At 47.5% G+C, this 21,097-nt stretch overlaps 1 protein-coding gene across 3 annotated transcripts in view; it reads right to left on the bottom strand.

Moving 5' to 3' along the window:
* The window catches only part of Btbd11 (BTB domain containing 11), a 251,838-nt gene that overhangs the window by 35,763 nt on the left and 194,978 nt on the right, over nt 1–21,097 (bottom strand). For 2 of the 3 annotated variants that reach the window (XM_038314843.1, XM_038314842.1), the window contains exon 4: nt 16,758–16,910. In XM_038314843.1, the coding sequence (XP_038170771.1) occupies nt 16,758–16,910 (153 nt within the window). Of the gene's footprint in view, nt 1–16,757; nt 16,911–17,055; nt 17,154–21,097 lie in introns of those variants that run through there. The other variant, XM_038314844.1, reaches the window with a different exon arrangement.

The following is a 21,097-nucleotide window of genomic DNA, read 5'->3' on the forward strand; positions in this document are numbered from 1 at the left end:
TGCAAACCAACAGGACCCCCTGGGGTCCAAGCAAATAAGTCTGCCTTTCTCTGTGCATGACTTATTTATGCAGAAATATATTCAGCCTGTCCCCTGGGGCTTCCCCAGGTAACCAACTTTGCGGTTTTCCCTTTGAGTGGCTTTCAAGGATGCCGTAAAAATCCCGATCAATTTGAGTAAGAGGTCGGCCACTGAGGTGGTCAATTTCTCGGATTTCTCAAGTGCGTAAGTCCTGAGAGACTGGTGTGGTATCTTCCACCACTTCATATGCGTGGCCTCAGGAAGGTATTTTCCAGAGACTTTGGGCTTCAGGGCCTGAGTGCGGGGAGAGACTGTGCGTGGGTGAGGACCTAATTCATTCTGTTCACCTCACCTCTCAACACCTTCTGAGTGACAAATGCCAGCTGGTGATGTCCAGACACCTTTATGTGTTTATTAGCCTCCACGCCAGCCTGGAAGCGCTGAACTTAAACTCTGCCGAGTCTGTCACTGGGCTCAGGACCGCTGGCTCTGCTGCTCGGCGGCTATGTGATCTTGGGGCCATTGGCTTTACTGTCTTGTGGTCTGGTTTTCTCATCTGTAACCTGAGCTTTGTGTAACACTTTCCTTCCAGGATGTTAGCTGCGGGTCAAATGAGGTGACTCTCGGGAGGTGCTTAGAAGAACATTATGCAGAGAACACAGAAGCACAGGGCTGGGGAGCTGGCTCTGCCGGTGGTGTGGTTACCACAAGAGCATGGTGCTGTGAGCTGGGCCTTAGCACTAAAGCCTAGCATGATGGCACACACAGATGCCAGTGCTTGAGAGTGGCGTGTGGAGTACCCCTGGAGCTTCCTAGCCAGTCAACCCTGCTAAACCGATGATCCTCAGTGAGAGGCCATTTCAGAGAATAGAGGGAAATGTTCCTGAGGAACGACAGCCAAGGTTGATCTCTGGTTCCCATACACACGTGCATGGATGCACGTGCCTGAGCACACAAGCACACATACACAACAGGTACATACTCCTGTACATATACTGTCCTCAAATATACATTACAAAGCCAAGTATACTCTGGAGAGAACACACTGTGGAAGAAACAAATCCAGATGCCAAGTACAAGGAACACGGCAGTCACTGTTCTTCTAAGTTCACAGTAGACAGCGTGTCTAACAAACACCACAGGAATCAAGGAATTAAGGGAATCTTTTCCCCAGAGGGGCTGCCTGGCTCCCATTGTGATGGAGGAGGTCAGAGAGAGCCAGTGCTGGACGCAGAGACAGTTTTGGGGACAGTTTAGCAAGTGAACAAAAGCAGAGACCCTTAGGGTGCTGTGGGTCTACATATGAGGTTTCTATGTTTTTATTTTTCCCCGCCCAGGACCGATCTTGATCCTGCTGGTGCTAGAAGGCTCCTTGAGGTTTGCATGTACTGTCTCCCTAGTAAGTGGGTCTCGGGAATGCAGGCTGCCCACACTTCAGCTCTGTCCTCGCTAATGGGGTCAGCCAGCTTTAGTTTCCTTATACATAAAATTGGCACATTATATGGTTTCGAATGCTTTACTGATTTATCAAGTATGGCTGTATAGCACTTCATACCAAATATATGTTAAGCTTTTTACAAACATCAGCTTCTCGGCAGTCTTTATTATCTTTAATCCATTTTATGGATAAGAAAAAAATGTAAAAACCACAGCTTATTTTACTTGTTACATTCTTCTAGTTCCCTAGTATGATAACTAAACGTGGAATCTGGGTACTTATAAGAAAAGACGTTTATTTGGCTTCCAGTCCTGCAGACTCAATGTCCAAGACTTTTTGATTATTTTGAGACAGGCTCAGGTAGCTCCGGCTGACCTCAAACTTGCTGTGTAGCAGAGACAACCCTGAAATTCTGCTCTTTCTGATATTATCTCTGGAGGGCTGGCATCCCAGGTGTTTGGTATCACACCTGCTTTTATGGACTACTAGGAACTGAGCCCAGGGCACCCCAACATTAGGCAAGCTTCTATTACTGAGTTATATGCCTTGCTCCCGAGAGTTCAATTTCAAGAGGATTCTCTTCCCAGGTCGACCTCTGTTGAGGGCCTGTCTTCCAGGGCACATCATGGTGAATGGCACCTGGGCAGAAACTTGTGTGAGAGAGAAAAGGATTATATGGCAAGACAGGAAGCCAAAGAGTGGGAGGGCCCAACTGACTCTTTTATAACAATCCTCGTGAAGACTCATCAGAATCCTGTGGGTCCTACCTTCATGTCTTCTGAGGAATGCATCCCCCGTGACTTTCTGCCCTATCTCACTTCTTAAAGGTACCAGACTTTCACACTACGGACCAACACTTCAACAAATGAGCCAGACCATAGGCACTCATGGTCCCTGAATTTCCTTGCACACAAATGGACCCATGGCAGCATTTGCTCAGCCACAGAGCTGATGTGGGGTGGGGACGAGGCTAGCAGCCTGACTCCAGCTTCTGCCTCACCATCCTTCCTGTGAGGTAGCCGAGCAACTGAGGGTTGTTTTATATGAGAGCACAGTTTCTGCAGGGATTCCTCCCACTGTGACCCTAAAAGGTGAGCCTATGGGGGACCCTTTACATTCTAACCATGCCAGTGTCTGACACCAAAGCCAGTGTGCTCCCATGGGCCAGCAAAGCCTAGTGCCCAAGACCAGTGCTCATGCTCCCATTCTTCCTAGTTCCTCTGACACTTGGCAGGTAACAAACTCTGTAAGCCTCAGTTTCTCCATCTGCAGAACAGTACATTATCCAAGGTCAAGATCTGTAATGAGATTTAAAGAGAAAACTCCCTGGACCACTCAGCAGAAACCTAAGACAGACTGCCCCACATGGTTACTATGTAACCTCAGGTTCTCTCCAGGGATTTAGCCAAACCATTTCTACCTTCCAACCCCTCAAACATCTGACTCTAGGGAGGTCTTTCCTAACTACCAACGCCTCTTCTAACTGTCTAGAGGTCCCTTTGGGCACAGCCCCGTTATGGCTGCTCATCTCCTGGGCTCCACTGATATACTGCTCTGTTCTTCTTTTACATTCTATCATCCATATGTCCTATTCTCCTTCACGGACTTCCCACCGTCAGGCAGGCCATCTGAAAATAACAACTAGCACAGCTCCTCTTGTAGATGACAGCCAGGGGCCTGCCTGGGGGCAGAGATGCCCCATAAGGGAAAACCACAAATTCCTGCTCACATGGAAAGAACTGGAAATCTCTAACTGCAGGACGCCGGCTGAGGTGTTTGGCGTAGGATGAGTATGAGAGGATGTAACCCTAGTTGCCTAGGAATCCACCGATGGTAATTTGGATTATGATACGGTTTCCCCAAGCCACGGGTCGACCAGTTGTCCTAGACGAAAATGATGAGAATGGCATCCTGCACTCACAGACAGCATCCCCGACACACAGCTTATAGTAATATTGTATGTCATATTTACACTGTTCCATTAATTCTTCTAATTTTACACAAACACATACTTCATACACGTGAATGCATATATATGCAAACATAAAATATTCATATATATATATTTATTCACACACATAAAATCTTTTCTTTAATGCTACAAAATTTATCTTTGTTACAGACCGGGGAGGCTAAGAATTTTGTCCAAAGACACACTGTCAGTGGTAGGGCTGAGATTTTAATCCAGGCAGGCTGGGGCTGGACCCTGATTTTGCTACCCTGACTCTACCATCTCTCCATGCAATCAAAGGCCTCCCGTGTTTGCTCAGACTCTTACTGCCGTGTGCTGGGGTCAGTGTCAAATGCCAAGCATGGCCTTCAGGTTGAAGGTTTTCCTGCAGTTCCTCCACGGAAGAGTCCCCATCTCTCAGCCACTTTGTATTTTCTCACTTGCCAGCCAATATTCCCACTCCAGTCACCCATTTCCCAACTGTTTTCCCCCGGATGCACGGCCAGCTTCCAATTCAACTCTTCTCCCCATTTATCTTGCCTTCCCTCAGATTGTATTCTGGAGACAAGACCCATTGAGCAGCTTTTAACTTGCAGATCCCCCGGGATCCAAGAGAGAGCTTCTTTGGCTCAGGAAACTGGAGGACAAGACTGTTGAGCTATTTGTACAAACCACAGAAGGATTCAGGAACAGAAGCCTGTCTTTCTTCATAGTCACTTGTGGACATGCTTAAGTTTGGGTGGACTAGTGAGTCTCAGCTAGTAGATGATGTCAGCATATGGGGATGATCTGGTGGGATCTAGAGACACTTGGTTCACACATCAGGAAGGTGTTGCTGGCATCCATAGGACAGGGATGCAGCTGCTGTTAAACAGCCTCTGACACACAGGAAGGGAGGCTGCCCTCCCCCTAGAACAACAGAGAATTATGCAGCTCCAAACGTTAGTGGTGCTGAGGCTGGGAAAGCCTGCTGTGGAGCGATGAGGTACTTATACATCACCTCTTCTACATCAAGCACTTCCCGTTACGGGATCCTGGGAGTGTGACAATTAAACCGCATATCAGACGACTCGGCCTGACTTGCACATGGCCCACAGCTTCCTCTGTAACTCACGGTCCCTTAGAAAGCCTTCCTGAAACTCCTTTCCATGGGCTGCAAGTCCTGAAATCGATGACCTTTTCCCTTTGCTTTTGAGTAGCAGAAAGATTAACAATTCAATGGCTCTTTGTGCTGAAGCAAGCCATACCAAGATCTCGGCACATTTCTAAGAATGAGAGAACCGGTATTATCGCAGCAAATGGAACATGCACGGCGTGCAAAGTTCCTGGGAGAAATCTCGGCCTGGGAATTGCACCCTCGTGTAGTTTAGCATTACTGCCAAAGGCACACAAGAGAACTGGCTCATTAGACTGCCTCAGAGAAGGAGAAGCCAGCGTGGGACTCCATGGCCTCCACTCTGCCAGTCCTTTCTGCTGCAGGAGGGATATTAAGGAGCCTGGAAGCCTCCTCTTTGGAATCTGATGTGCAGCTAGCAACAAAATCCACTGTCATTACCTGTCCCAAAGATGGAAATTCTGGGTCTGTTCAAATATGCTTACAAAGATTTATCTCAAAAGCAAGGGCTACAGACACCCAGGAGGGTGGAAGATGTCTTTCTATATGAATTTGTTGTCATATTATTTTGAGCAGGAAATGATGGAGGAGCATTATAGATCTTCCGCTCTGGCACCATGGTTATTTTTTATAAAGAGCAGAAAATAAGGTCTACCTCCAGGGAAAGTGTGTGGCCTCCAACTAAGGAGCAAGCACTTTACACGCCTCTTCTGCAGACACAGTTTGGCGTCCTCCAGAACCCTCTGTGGATTGTTTTAGGACTCAAATTTTCAGCTGGGCACATGGCTGCTCAGATAAAGACTACATTTACCAGGCTCCCTTGCAGGTAACCAATAGGAGGTGATGTGTGTCTTTTCTGAGGCTTTTTCGGCTTTCCACTTCCTGCCTTCCCACAGGTTAAATGCAATCCTGTTGGGTGGGGCTGTCTGAGGATTGGTGGAGTCTCAACAGGGGAAGTGCTTGAGTACTGACCTCATGAGCTCTCTGACAGCTATGGACTGATTATCCATTTCAGACTCCTGTCTTTTTTTTTTTTTTTTTGGTTTTTCGAGACAGGGTTTCCCTGTAGTTTCTAGAGCCTGTCCTGGAACTAGCTCTTGTAGACCAGGCTGGCCTCGAACTCAGAGATCCGCCTGCCTCTGCCTCCCGAGTGCTGGGATTAAAGGCGTGCGCCACCACCGCCCGGCTTCAGACTCCTGTCTTAACCCAGCCAAGGCCTTCTGCCTCTGTTGCAGTTAACAGCATAAATACTATTAATCCCCACCATAAATGCTTTTCAAATTTCAATCAACTCAGGGCGGTGCACAGGGAGTTCGAAGTAAAGGCAGGTGTTATGCTGGGCGCTCGAGGTGCAAAGACAAAATCAGCACCCCCTCCAGGGGGTTCCAGAAAGAACTGTGTGCTCTATCACTGTTCTGTGGACGCAGGGGAAGTTCTAGATTGACAATCCCCAGTGCACTTTCAGGGGCATCAGCCTCTCAAATGCGTACAAAGGACCAAGTAGCAAATATTTCAAGGTTTGTGGATCTCTGTTGTAGTTACTTAATGGCTACTGTAACAGCCATAAAAGATGCATGTGGCTCTTTTCTCATACAATTTTATCTACAAAATTAGGGAGCTGGTAGCTGGAATTCGATGATGTCTGCTCTCTTTTAAAAATATTTAAAAAATCAAAATATTCATTTAAAAATTAAAAATTTTTAAAATGTTTAAAAATTAAGCCGGGCGGTGGTGGCGCATGCCTTTAATCCCAGCACTGGGGAGGCAGAGGCAGGCGGATCTCTGTGAGTTTGAGACCAGCCTGGTCTACAAGAGCTAGCTCCAGGACAGGGTCTAGAAACTACAGGGAATCCCTGTCTTGAAAAACCAAAAAAAAAAAAAAAAAAATTATTTTATTTATTTTTATTTTCTGGGTACGGGCATTTTGTTTGTATGTTTGTCTATGTACCATGTGTGCAGTGCCACAGGACAGAAGAGGGCATTAGGTATTTAGGAATTGGAGATACAGATGGTTGTGAGTAGGTTGCTGGGAATTGAACCTGGCTCCTCTAGAAGCACAGCCAGTGTTCTTAACCACTGAGCTATCTCTCCATCCATGGATGGCCTGCTCTTTGAAAAATTTAGGATGCTAAAATCACGGAGAACATTTTTCAGATTTACTTATTTTTATCTTATGTATATGTGTGTTTTGCTGGTGTGTGTGTGTGTGTGTGTGTGTGTGTGTGTGTGTGTATGTACCACATGTGTGCCTGAGGCCCACGGAGGCCAGAGGAGGGTATCAGGTCCTCTGGACCTGGAGTTACAGGTAGCTGTGAGCCGCCATGTGAACTGGGAACTGACTGCATCTTCTGAAAGAGCAGTATAGTCTTTTAGCGGCTGACTCATCTCTCTAACGCCTCAGATTTTTTTTTAAAAGCTGTTTAATTTTCTTTAAGAGAGTGTTTCTCAACTTTTTAGAACCATTTCTTAAATAATGGTTATTAACCTGGGGCTGGCCTTCTGCATGTGAAAAGGGCTGGCTATGTAGATAACTTTGGCTGCTTATTAATTATTTTAGGAACATACAACGTAGATAAATATAGTGATGATCTACCTGTTCAGCATCCAATCAAAAAGGGAAAGCAGCGCATGTCCGGACAAGCGAAGGCCCCCCAGAACACCATGGGTCCTGCCGTCATCGCCCGCTTGCTGAGCAGACTCCCCCAGATTTGCCTCTGTCTAGGATCTATTCTTTGTCTTACTCTCAGGATTTCCTAACACTACATAAGCTCTTTTACATAAAAGTTAGGATTCTGCATAAATCCTTCTTCAACTTGCTTTTTTTGTTGTTGTTTTGTAAAATATTCATTAAGTAACTCATGCAATAACCACACAAATCTGGTTCATTTATTTCCATTGCTACTTGCCTTTTCATTAAATGAAAGTACCACAATTTATTCATTTGCCTGGAGACAGACAGCTTGCTTTCTCTCTCTCTCATTGTTGTGAGTACTTCATCTATGAGCATCCTTGTTTATGTCTCCTTATTTCCACATAGAAGCATTTTCCTAGCATATAGATGTAACAGCAGAATTATGTGTTTACAAGTTTACTGGAATGTAGATTCGGAGTCGCTTCCAGTGGTGTCTAAGAGTTCTCCTTACTCTATATCTTCCCCCAAATCAGGTAGCATAATACCAGGCTTTTAAAGAATTGTGTGTGTGTGTTGTGTGTGTGTGTGTGTGTGTGTGTGTGTGCGCGCGTGTGCGTGTGCATTGCAGCAATCATGTAGAGGTCAGGGGGGTGACTTCCACAGGCCGACTCTACAAACCTTCCTCGTTGAGGCTGGGTCTTTGTTGTTTCTTCCATTCCCTCCAGACTAGCTGGGAGATACTCCTGTCTCCACTTTGTCCTACCTCTAAATAGGAGTGCTAGGATTACAGATGTGTACTGCCACATCCCACATCCAGCTTTGACATGGGCTCCGGGGTCTCAGGTTGTCAGGCCTGCAAAGTGGGTGGGTTTTTTTTTTTTTTGTTTTTGTTTTTTTGGCCAGGTGCCTTTCATTCATTTGTTTTTCATTTGAAAGATGCGAAATGCGTGCCCAGCCATTGTTCTGAATTGTATCTCCAGGATTGCTAATGAGGGTGTGCCCTTCCCATTTTTTTTTTTCCTCTGCTACTTGGAGAATAGTGCTATCTTTGTAAAGAGCTCTAGAATTGACCAAAGCTGAGAAGTGAACTACTAAGAGAAGTTGAGTCTGGTGGCTGAACTTTTTAACAAGAGCTATGTACTGTTTGGGGGAAAAAAAGGAACTTTCCCATTTTCCATCACGCCTCTGATTGGGGCCTGCCATTCCAGAAGAGGGATTCTAGGAGAGGGGAAGAGAGAGAGAAAGAGAGAGAGAGAGAGAGAGAGAGAGAGAGAGAGAGAGAGAGAGAGAGAGAGGAGTTACACGGACCTGGTTCAATTCCCACAAGGGTTACAGTGTCAGGCAAGTTTCACAACCTGCTGGAGCTTGGGCTCCCTTTGGTGTGAAGAACCAGGCTAATCACAATACTGGGGGAGAATGAACAGAGCATGAGAAATATTGTGACCCGGTCTTCCCTACAAAGGCTACCAATGGCTTCCTTAGAAATCTAAGGCAAACTGGAGAGATGTGTCACTTAAAAAGGTGTTTGCCGGGGCTGGAGAGACGGCTCAGAGGTTAAGAGCATTGCCTGCTCTTCCAAAGGTTCTGAGTTCAATTCCCAGCAACCACATGGTGGCTCACAACCATCTGTAATGGGGTCTGGTGCCCTCTTCTGGCCTTCAGGTATACACACAGACAGAATATTGTATACATAATAAATAAATAAATATTTTTTTAAAAAAGGTGTTTGCCATGCAAATGTGGCAACCTGAGTTTGGATCCTCAGCACCCACAGGCTGAGCGGTGAGTGCCTGTAATCCCATCACTGGAAGGTCGAGGTTAGTGCGTTCCTGGAGTTTGCTTCCCAACCGGTCTAGGCAAATCAGTGAGCTCAGGTTCAATGGGAGAATTTCTCAAAAAGCAAGAAGAATGAATGAGAAAGGATACCCATTGTCAATGTCCACAAAGTACATACATGTGCTTTGTGCAGCCCCACACAAGTTCATACACACCAACATATAGATGACACGCACATATACTCCACATATGAACGGGGGAGAGGGAGAGGAGTCGGAGGGAAAGAAATGCAAACAATGGTATGGGTTGTGGCTACTCTTATTTTCTTTGTTGGCTACATGCCTCAGTTTCCCCCACATTGTCCCTCTCATTGTCCATGACTAACAGAAAAGACACAGGAACTCACCCATGTAGGGTAGTTCACAGTCAGTCTGGTGATCTAATGCGTTCATGAACGGTCGGTGAACCTTGAGAACACAGCACCAATGAGCAGGAACCCACAACTGCAGAGGGGACTGGCTCCTTACTGTGGCTAAAAGCCCCTCTGCCCTGAGCTTTTACTGAGCTCTCTGCAGGAAATCCTCATTACCTGACCTATCACCAGGGAAGAGAAAAATCCTGTATAACCAATTCTGTCAGCCAGAGTTTACTTTGGGAGGTTTGCCGGCATGTGAGCAAAGCTGTGGGGTGTACAGAACTCTAAGAGTGTCAAGAGTGGGCCAAGAATTATTAAAACATAAATAAATTGCTGTTCCCCAAGATGACAAATCCCATATTGAAAACTAGATGTCTTTCCAACTACCAGTCTGGATCTGGAGTCCTAGTCTGGAAATGAGCCCCAAATGCCACTTATGATGTGGTTCTCTTACATCGCTGTAAGCGCCAAATATATTGTCCACTCTGCTTTCAACACTTTGGACATTCAGGACACATCCCAAGTATTGGCAAACTGTCTGCCGCCTGCAGTCTGGCTTCCTCCCACACCAGGCTGTTCTAAGTGTCACTGCAGGGGCCACTAATGGCTTCCCGACTGCCAGGCCCTGGTAGCCCTTTATAGCCAATGTCTCCTACGCTGGCTCCTTTTTGTAAGTCCTTGAAACATTCTCATCCACACGCATTCAGTATACATTTTGTTAGGGTCTCCCCGAATGAAGGCTTCTTTCCTCAAAATCTCTCAGATGACCATATTTTCTTCCTTCTATTTCTTTCCCTCCCTTTCTCCCTAACCCTTCTTCTCCCACTTCTTCTTGAGACAGGGTCTCATGCAGCCCAGACCAGCCTCAAACTCAACACGCAGCTGAGGACCCGAACTGATTCTTCTATATCCACCTTCTGAGTACTCGACCATAGGAGTATACCACCATGCTCAGTTTGAGTTCTTGCTGTCAGCTTCTCACCTGGAGCACTTTACTCCAGGGTTCAAGACCCCTGCCTGCCTTGGTTTATCCTCCATGCTGTCTCTAAATTATACATCTGATGTTTTCCCTGTTTTAATGTTAGTGACAGCTTACAGTTCTTTGTCAGGGGAATAAAACTCCCTTCACTGGCAGAATTCTCTAATCCCTTTACTTCCTCTCTCCTCCCCTTTCAAACTGGTGCATTCCTGTTTCCTCTTCAGGATATAGATCAAAGAGTCCCTGCAGGAAGATCACAGCAGCTCCCTGGCCTGGGTCTCTCCTGACTGGTCATCTTCGTTTGTGCTAATTATTACTGGATGTCTCAGTTCATCTTTTGCCCAGATGAGAGAATAGTAGGACCGTCATGGGGGAGATGCTCTTTAGGTGTTTGCTGAGTGTCAGGCTGGCTGGCTAGTTTGACATCCTGAGCAGCTTCTTTGACCTGTCCCTGACTGTGGTAATGGAGGACAGATGAGCCCCAAAGGCAATCCCCTAAGACCAGGGAGAGGGCAGCATTCTGTGTTCCAGAAGGCTCTAATGCATTGGCATCAGCACTTGGGAGGCAGTGGCTCAATTGGGTCACTAAGTCTGATGTCTTCTATAGGAGGTGAAGCAGAGACTGGCCTGCCAACGCTGCACATCCGTGGCTGCCCAGCTATGAATCTGCAAGGAGATAGATGACAAATTCCTCCAGGCAGGGACAGACAAGGACACTCAAGGGGACAGAGAGCAGACTGCCAAGGTGGAAGTAATCCGGGCCCCACTGAGAGAAGGCCCAGGTGCTTGGTCTCTGCTGGTGACTTTTTTTTTTTTTTTTTTTTGATTTTTCGAGACAGGGTTTCTCTGTGGCTTTGGAGCCTGTCCTGGAACTAGCTCTTGTAGACCAGGCTGGCCTCGAACTCACAGAGATCCACCTGCTTCTGCCTCCTGAGTACTGGGATTAAAGGCGTGCGCCACCACCGCCCTGCTTGCTGGTGACTTTTTAAGAAGAAAGTAGAAGGCCCGTGGCTGGGATTCAGGGATCCGTAAGGGCGTGACTGTGGGTACACAGGTCCCAGATCCATGCTTTCTCCATGAGCCCCACACCCTAAGAGCTGAATCTCTTTAAAACTGCAGTTTCCTTGGAGTCTCCAGGTCGCTTGTGAACACTTAATCCATATATCTCTCTCACATCAATTTGCCTCTGCCTGATGCCCAGTTCTGCTTTCTTGGTAGTGCGAAGATTGTATCTGATATTACCTTGCTCAGAAGTAAGTCTGTGTAGTTGCTGCATCTTCCCACTGGTAGGGAATTTCTGATGATCCTGACTCCTGCAAGCCCGGAATAGGATCTCGTACCATCAAGATCCCACACTAGACTTTCTGTGTGTATGGATCCAAGGAGCTGGCCAACCACAACCCAAAGATGTTCCCAAGAAACTACACAGCATACAGATTTTCTACACAGTACGGTATGGAAAGTGTTTGCATATTGAATGAAATGCAAATTAGTTAGAGATGATTTAATGTATATAGGAGGTTATTAACAGGCAGATATAAGCAATATGTCATTTTATAGAGGACTTGAGCATCCATAGGGTTTGGTGTCTATGGGGGTCCTGAAACTCTCCCCCTCCAGACTCTGAGAAAGGACTACTCCATATTTTTCTGAGACCAATGGTCTTTGGTATGGGCTCTTCAGGTATGAGCACACACAGCATCCATGAACCTGGACATCAGCTGCACTTCAGGACCAGCTTTCTTGTGACACAACCTTCGCTCTGGAGCCCAGTTTGGCCACCTCAAACAAATCATAAAACATGCCAGCCTTAGAAGGGTCTCTGGGGACTCTGAGGAGGCCCGAGAAGGGTTGAAAGCTACAGGTGTGAACCGTTAGCCTCAGCCCCAGGCCCTGCCATGGTCAGCCGGCCCCTGAAACAGTGGCCATTCTCATTTATGCAAGGGATGGGGGTAGTGAGTTCCCCCAGGCCACCTGACAGAAGCAGCAGACCTAGATGAGAACACACCGTGGGGCTTGGCACGCCGGTGCTCTAGAAACACCACAGAAGAGCAAAGGTGAGCATGGAAATTACCAGGTCTCCCAAGTCCCAGCTGGACACTCGGCCCTTTCTATGTCTTGAGCTTTTCCACTGTCAGGCAGCTCAGCCCTCTCCAAGAAGGATTAACTGTTCTCAAGAGGAGCGCATGGTACCCATGGCCCCCAGTCTTCTTCATAGGTGCCGCTTAGAGGCTCTGAGAATACCTGGTTGCCTTTGTTTTTGAATTCAGCCTTCACTCCAGAGCCGGAAACCTACCTCATTCCAAGAGGAGGAAAACAACAGCATTTATCTTTGTATTTTTGAAGGGTTTCAAAACCAATCATCAAGAAAGCATACAAACCCTGCCAAGACGCGTTAACCGTTCTTTCATTCCTCTCCGTAGCTCCCCCACTCCCTCACCTCCCAAAGAACTGGAGGAAACAAAAGCCTGGCTCTGCAGTTTAGGCGATCCGCTACTTCATTAAGGAAGAATAAATAGGCTCCCCTGGGCTCAGAGGCTGCAGCCACATGGAGCGGTGTGCCTTTGGAATATCTGATCTCCGTGGTAAGGCTGACTGTATCTGAGAGAGAGACAGAAGAACATTTCTGGCAGCCTTTGACCAAGGTCACTCTGAAGATTCAGTGACAAATGAGTACCAGACCTCCTGGACCAGGCTGATCCTTTCTGACTGAGTTCCACGCCACCTTTCTCCAGAAGTGAGCGACCAGCCAGTAGGCAATTACATGTGCTAATGCCACAGACACTTCAGCACCAATGCCACATTTGTTAGAACACATGATCCTCACCCCTTCCCGCTTGTTCTCCTTTAAGACAGGGGAGCCCAGCTCTGACTCAGAACGGGTTCTGAGTCCATCTGACAAGTTATAAGTAGAACGGCTAGCAGGACAGATCAGCTCTGGTTCACAACGGCTGTGTGTCTTCAGGTGCATTCTGGAACCCCTCTGAACCCCAGCTTTCTTCTCTGTAAAATGGGATAATGAGTATGCTTTGCACAGTTGTTGGGGATGGCTACATACACGCTGCAGAGACAATTAGTATAAGATGCAGCGTAGGTCTCTGGTGTCTTTGCTGGACGTCAGAATGAAAAAAATTTTCTCTGATTCTGCTACCTGCATGAGGGAGATGGTAATTCCTGCTTCAAAGCACATTAAATGATGAAATGAGATGGGATTCTACAGAAAAATAGGGACTCTTTTTCATGTACGGATTTTTCCCCTAGTTTTTGTAAGTTTCTTGCATTTTGAAAATTTTACCTTCTATCTGTCTGTCCATCTATACACGCTAAAGACTGAATCCAGAGCCTTGTTTATGAAGGCAAGTGCTCACCAATGACCACATTTTACACTTATTATTTGGGTAAATCAATGGAATCCTATGCAGTCATCCATCAGTAGTTATGGGAGATTGAACCCAGGATCCTCTATAAATAACAAAATCCAAGCTGGGTGGTGGTGGTGCACACCTTTAATCCCAGCACTTGGGAGGCAGAGGCAGGCAGATCTCTGCCAGTTTGACGTCAGCCTGGTCTACAAGAGCTAGTTCCAGGACAGGCTCCAAAGCTACAGAGAAACCCTGTCTTGAAAAAAAAAAACAAAAAACCCCCACAAAACCCTCCAAAAACCAAAAACCAAAATCTAGAGATGCTGATATCCCTTCTACAAAACAGAACAATAATTGTATAGATCCTGCATATCATCTATATGTACATTAAGTTCTCTGTGGATTATTTATAATACCTGCTATTATGTAGTTGCTATATAAAAAGCAATTATGCTCTATTGTTTAGGGGAGAGTGACAAAATTGTCTGTACAGGTTTAGTATGGATTCTAACGTGGTCACAAACCAAAGAGATGCCAACATAGACTCTTGGTGTGATTTTCAGAATGACACACGTGGTCATCAGACCTCGCCTTGTGCTGGGTGAAGGGGACAGGGAAGTAGGGCTCCCTGGAGGCTCACATCCAGCTATAAAGCTCTGAGAAATAACAGAGCCCCAGAAGAGGGTCATAGCATCCTCTCATAGACTGGTCAAGGTCTAGGTTGGGAGGGGTGGAAATGACATAGCTGGACATAGCTGTCTTCTGACTTCATGGGTGATGTGCCCCAGGATCTCTAATAGGGGATCATTGACTACTCATGTCTTGTATATAAAATTACATAGTCTTTACACACAAAAACCTACACAAATCCTCACACATTGTTAGGGTTTCTGTTGCTGGGAAGAGACACCATAGTTGGCTGCAGAACTCCTGGGACTGAGCTCTTACTACAAACGGTGATGCCTGTGGGTGTCTGTGTTTTCTGCTCAGCTCCGGAGTCTTTCATTTAATACCTATGTGATACTGGGAATTACCAAATCTCAGGCATCTTGATTTTCTCCTCTGTTTTTTAAGGCACTTGAATATATTATAGGCCACCCAGGATTACTAATCAGTACAGAGGGGTTCCCTCCGTGTTTCAGGGGTTCTGGAGACCTGGGGACACCAGCTAGAGTGACGACTACTTTGTGAATATTGTAGCCAGGTTTCACATTTATGACCTTGCCCTCTGTGTACACCAACCTGGGGAGGGGGCTGTCATTACTGTCTCCATGTTACTCTTGGGCAAATGAAGGTTCAAAGAGGTTAATTAGCTAGTGGTGCAATTAATTAGCCATAGCAGAGCATAGCAATGGGACCCTGGGGCCCAGCTCTCAAGAGAACTATGGGGTCTCCTGAGAGGATGACGAGCAAAGTCTGCTTTTTCAGTAAGCAACAAGGAAACACCTTACTTTTCTGGTCACCAATGCAGGCCAGAGCTTACAGCAACAAACAGAGCCGGAGCATCAGGACATCACAATCTGGGGATGGTGAGCAGAAGGGGTGGGAATGAGTCTGGTAGCCAAAGGCTGGACTTCTTTGTCTAAAGCCTTCCCTGGAACTTCTTCTGTGCCACAGTGGCTGCCTACTCTACAGGAGGGGACGGTTAATCTCAAGAGGTGGCTGAAGGGACTAAGGAAGCAGGTTGCTGGTACAAGTGTCCTGTTTCCAGCTACAGCCAGCACATAGTAGAAGCTCATGGTTGCTCACAGTCTCTTCCTGGACATGCTGTTGTTATTCTAGCGACATGATATGAACCATGGCCCCAAAGGCTCAAGTTTCTGACTAAAGAAACTTCAAGGCAGAAATACGCAGTGGCTTGAACTCAGCCCAGGGGCTAGGCTGCTGGAATTTACATCCTAATGGCTTACCAGGTCAGTTACCTCAGATGTGCTGCCTGATCTACCAGTACCTCAGCCTCCTTATCTGTGAAGTGGACATCCTACACTTCACAGAGCTTGGGGAGCACTGCATGGGTACGAATCTATACCAGGCACTTAAAGTCGGGGCTCAGCATATGGTTAGCATTGAACACACACTAGCGATTTTGACTCTCATCAACCCCTTTGCGTACTTGGGCTGAGAAGCAGTCTTCATGAGCCAGGGTTTATGACAGATCCGCAATAACCTTGTAGGCCCCTCCCTCCATTCCTATCAAATCCAGCTAGGACAGAAATCCCTGCGGCTTGGGGTGGAGTACTCCCAAGGGAGGACAGTTTGGTGGAGGTGGGAGAAGATTTGAAAATGATACAGTCGCCCAGAAAAGAGTTGAGGGAGTCAGGAAAGTGTGTGTTCACGTGTCATTTGTTTGTTGGGCTGTTTGCATTTGGATCTGGGCAGGACTCATTTGAAGGAGCTGGCTGATGTATTTGCATTGTTTTTAAATAAAAAAAAACAAAAACAAAACAAAACCAACCAAACAAACAAAACCAAGGCCCCTGAAGGAGAGCCCTGGCCAGTTCATGAGTAATTCCCACCTTGCTGGAGGGCAGCCCTGGGGTATAAATCTGAAGCGGTCGAGGAGGCTCATATCATCCTCAAGCTGGAGGGAAGACAGAGAGGGGTACGCTCCCAGACAGAGATTTTACTCTGCCAAGATTGGTCAGGAAAGTAAGGACGCCAATATTTCACAGAAGGGGATAGAGGGGGAAAGGAAGAGGAACACAAACGGAAGGGTTACCAACAGAGACTAGTCAGAAAGAACAAGCTGCTCCGCATCCTGTAATCCACAGGGATCCAAGCAGATCCTTGGAGTTCAGCCGCCACCCCCACTCCCCCGCCAGTTTGCCATTGCAACCAGCAGAGCCTCAGCAGCAACAGTAACGGTGCTACTCGGTGCCAGCAAGGGGGCGGGGGAGTGTAGAGCGTGCACGCCTTGGTGGCTGAGATCCACAAGCAAAGCTTGGGACTCTCCGCTCCTTCCTCCAAAGATAGCCCCAGGACCCTTTCTCACAGTCCCCGCCCCCAGGGTCCCTGCGCCTCCCCGTCCCCCCGCCCGTCGCCCCCCACTCACTCTCCCCCTCCACCTACTTGAGCTGGCGCGGCTCGCAGTCCACGCCCGGCAACAGCAGCCGGGCCGCTTGGCGGACATCGTCGCTGTCCATAGAAAAGCTGCGGCGGTGGCCGGCATGCGCTACTGCCACTCGGATCCACTCCATCAGAGGGGGCAGCACGAGGAAGGGCCTGCGCAGGAGAAGGGAGGCGGGGATGTGTTAGGACCGCCAGGGAATCAGGGCTGCTCAGACCCAGCCCGACTCGCGGAGACCCTTATCCCACCCTCATCCTGACTTCCACCCCCACCCCCATCCCGTTTCCCTGGAGACCCTGCCTGGAAATTCCTGAGTGCGAGAGCCTTTGGAGACATCCTGACCCCACTGGTGACCCTGGGGCAGACTCTCCGGATTCTCTGGGCCTTGGTTTCCTCATCTGTGAAGGGGGGCTATGGAGGCCACCAAAGGATGCAGTGTTACTCGGCTATGAGTTCTGTCCCTTCCAGAGATGTGCACGTGGAGACAGATGAGTCACGTCAAGCTCTAGCGCAGGGTCTGGGAGCCGGAGGAAGCCAATGGACACCTGGTATTACTTCATACTGCCAGCCCAATCCAAGGCACTCTCTGCCGTCTCCCTTCCCATCCCTGCCAGGCTTGTTGACATCCTTCTGGCCTCAGTTCTGCACTAGCACCGGGCTTTGGGAAGGCACAGAGCATCTGCCAAAGCGGGATAGGAGCCAGGCACAGTTCACCTTCACAAGCAAGACTGTTGGGGCCCAGGAACAGCTAGCAAGGCCGGACTTGGGGACATTGCACCCATCCCAGACACCGTGGGAGCCAATGGGTGCACTGTGTGGCAGTGGGGACCCAGTTGTGGCAAGCGTAGCTTTCTAAGTGGATTTGAACCTGCCTTCCGTTTCATCCAGGGACTATATAGTCGATTTTCACATTTGCATCCTGGAGTGTGGGAAAATACTTGAGAACCCCTCCAGAATTTAGTTGGTTTAATATGAGGCTGGTCCTTGGTCATTTTTAAAACCTCCCATGTGTTTTTAATGGGCACTCCAGCTCCCTGGATGGCTTGTTAAAATGCAGAGGGCTACACCTGCAGCAGTCTTGATTTGCTGGATCAGGAGAGGAACCTGGGAAATAGCATTTTCAACCAGTTCCTGCTACTAAGGCGGCTGGTCTAGGAATGTCTCTCAAAGAGATGCTCTGAGTCACTGAAGGAGGGATTGAGAATCGCCTGGCTGGCGAGGGTACTAAGAGGCAGGCTCCTTGGCCTGTCCCCAGAGATGATAAATGCAGAGAGCTTATGGACACAGTCTGAGGCACGGGAGAGATGACCGGGCAGGTAAAATCACTTGCTGCCAAACTTGATGACAAGAGATTCATTCAGATGACCCAGATGGTGGAAGCAGAGGACCCAGTCCTGAAACTTGTCCTCTGGCCTCTACATGATGCACACCATGGCATTCTACACCCTCATAAATAAATGAAATTAATTTAAAAAATAAACATAAATTGAATAAGCACTTCCCAGGCTTCTCATTTAAGTGAACCATACTTTGAGAATTGCATTATGTGGATCTATAGGATTTTCTGCCTCTTGGCAAGGCCTGGAGGCCACAGAGGCAAGAGTACCTGGGGTGTCAGATTTAAGGAAGCAGGATCCTACAGCTATGGGAATGCAAAAAGGGTTTACAAGGAATCCGCTCCCCTCCCTCTCACAGTACTGACATCATGAGCTTCCCACAAAGCTTTGGTGCCAGATCCCAGTTTTCCTAGAGTCAGACTACTGACATGATGTTAAAAATTACAACTCAATCGTTTACTCTCATCTCGGTTAACCATGATCATGACATCTTCTAAATGTTTAGGGCCAGCTAGTTATGAGTCTGCCTGTTTGAGCATCACTAAAACCGTGTTTACTGATGTTAAGGAACCTTCCTGGCCCTGGATCGGAAGGTTTTCAGAACTAAGAGTCAGACCTAGGTTGTTTGTTTACACAGTCTCTCTGCTGCTATCCCATATGATCTCACCGTTCTCTCGTGCTGCTTCCCAGCATGCACTCTGTTACCCAGAATGCACCTGCTACTCCAGGGGCCCTGACCTGGTCTTGGGTCTTTGAAGGCAGGTTATGTTCATTTTCTACCACGCAGCTCAGGCCTCTGTGTGCAAGGTCCCCAACTCTTCAGAAATGCGCATCCTGTTTAACCTTTGCCACAGTTCAAGTCCCGCCCTCCCTAAACACTTGTCCTGATAATTGTGCCACACACACCACCATCATGCGGCTCCACTTGGAAGGACTTTACCCCTCCTGCAGATGCCTCGTTAGCATTTCAACTCCATCCATGCAGAGACCTGAGCTGTCCAATTCACTCTTCCTATCTCTGCTGCAGGACAGTGCCTAGCAGGCTGGAAGCCCTCAGTGTCTGTTCATGAAACTGAACTCATGAAACATGAAGACTCACCAATTTCTTACTGACTGATACTAAAAAAATCAAGTTTCTGGTTCTGGGACCTAGAGGTCAGACTCTTAGGGAATTTCTGTCTGCATCTGCCTACTACTTAACCTGTCTCTCTCATCCTCCCCATCTCTCCATCACCTAAACTGAATCAGGCACTCAATAAACACACCGACTTGAAATTGAATTGGATCCCACTGTCTCCAGGGGAAGCGGGGTTTATTTCAATCCCTGTGTCTCAGTCACTGCTGGAAACCAGTCCCAAGTGCTCAGAGAACTCCCCCAGGTTGCTTCTCAGAGGTGAATCCCCTCCTGTCTTTGCTCACTGGTCCCCAAGCCTGGTCCCTCATGGATGGAGTCTCCATTCTAAAGCTATTCTGGTGCGGCTGCCTTTCACGCTGGAGGCTGGGGCATACAGTGTGCCTGCTGAATACCAAAGAGAGGCCCTGCCACTTCTAAGTCACTTCTTTACCAAGCCAGCCGACCAGCCCAGAATAAAAATCCTCAGGCCCAGAGGTTCAGCCCTCCTCTGGAATTTTCTATGTTCCTATTCTCTCAACACCACCTCCTCCCGTCATCCGATGCCAGCAGTTTATAAGCTCATGAATTCTTTGCCAGCAACTCATTTAAAAAACCTTATCTTGTCTGCTCAAAGGGGACAAAATCATATTATTTGTGATGCTTTCTTTGAAAGAGATAGTGATGGGAAGGAAATTTAGGGTTTTGAGTCAAGTGGTGTAGAGAATGCTCAGGAAAAATTATGGCCTCTCTCTCTCTCTCTCTCTCTCTCTATGTGTGTGAGTGTATTTGTGTGTACATGTGGAAGCCAAAGAAAACCACTGGTGGTGTTTCCCAAAGGTCATCCATTCTCCTTGGTTTTTTGTTTGTTTGTTTGTTTTTGTTTTTTGTTTTGTTTTGTTTTGTTTTTTGAGGCAAAGTCTGTTATTGGGATCTGGGCTTCTTTCTGATCCAGGTGAGCTAGTATTACAAGTGTGCGCCGTTATGCCTGGATCTTTGTTTATTTATTTACTTTCCTTAAAATCCTGGGGCCCTGAACTCAGGTGTTCAAGCTTGTAAAGAAAATGCTTAACTCCAGCTATCACCCAGCCCTCTTCTTGCACATTTTAAAGAGGATCGTGATTCACTGGGGCCCCTTACTTTATTTAAAGGCAGTCAGTTAAAACCAAGAGCCCATGGAGGAAATGGTGACACCTTCAAAGGCTCCTGAGATTTATGTCAATGCGGATGGGGTGGGATCAATAGAGCAGAGCTGGGTTTTGGACATCTGTATTCTAAGCCTGCTTTCCCGGCAGTTCTGGAACACAGCAAAGTCATGAACTAAGCATCCTGGATGAACAGGGGAGGGGGTGATTCACTCAGTGCTGTGGCCTTCATTGTAGCTTGAGGCAACATACGTGGAGTGGGGCAAAGACTCTGAAAGGGAAGAGAGAGCCTAGATGGGCGTCTGCAGGCTCAAGTCATCAGGACAGCTCAGGAAAGGTATCAGAGCCAAGATCCAGGGAGGAGGACATGCGCAGACGTAGCCCCTCCCTGAAACCACATAGAGATCCAGTGACAACGCGAAGGTCAGGGAATGAAAGGGACTGTGGTTGGTGATCCAGCAGCACCAAATTCCAGCTCTGGGTCTGCCAAGAACTCACTTTGTAACTCTGGCTCTGGCCAATGCCATTTTAGCCCTTATTTTATTTTGGAAAGTGAGGTGGGTTCAGGTGAGACAGCTTAATTTGTGGGCTGGCAGCTATCTCTGTAAACGGCCAGATAGAAAGTATGTTAGGCTTCATGGGCCATATGGTCTCTGCTGCAGCTAATTATCTCATTCTAATAATCTCTGCCCCCATAGTGAGACAGCATCTACAAAACCAAATGAATGCAGTTAACCATTTCAATAAAA

The sequence above is a fragment of the Arvicola amphibius genome, chromosome 17 (genome assembly GCF_903992535.2).
Source record: "Arvicola amphibius chromosome 17, mArvAmp1.2, whole genome shotgun sequence".
NCBI classification, from domain to species: Eukaryota; Metazoa; Chordata; class Mammalia; order Rodentia; family Cricetidae; genus Arvicola; species Arvicola amphibius.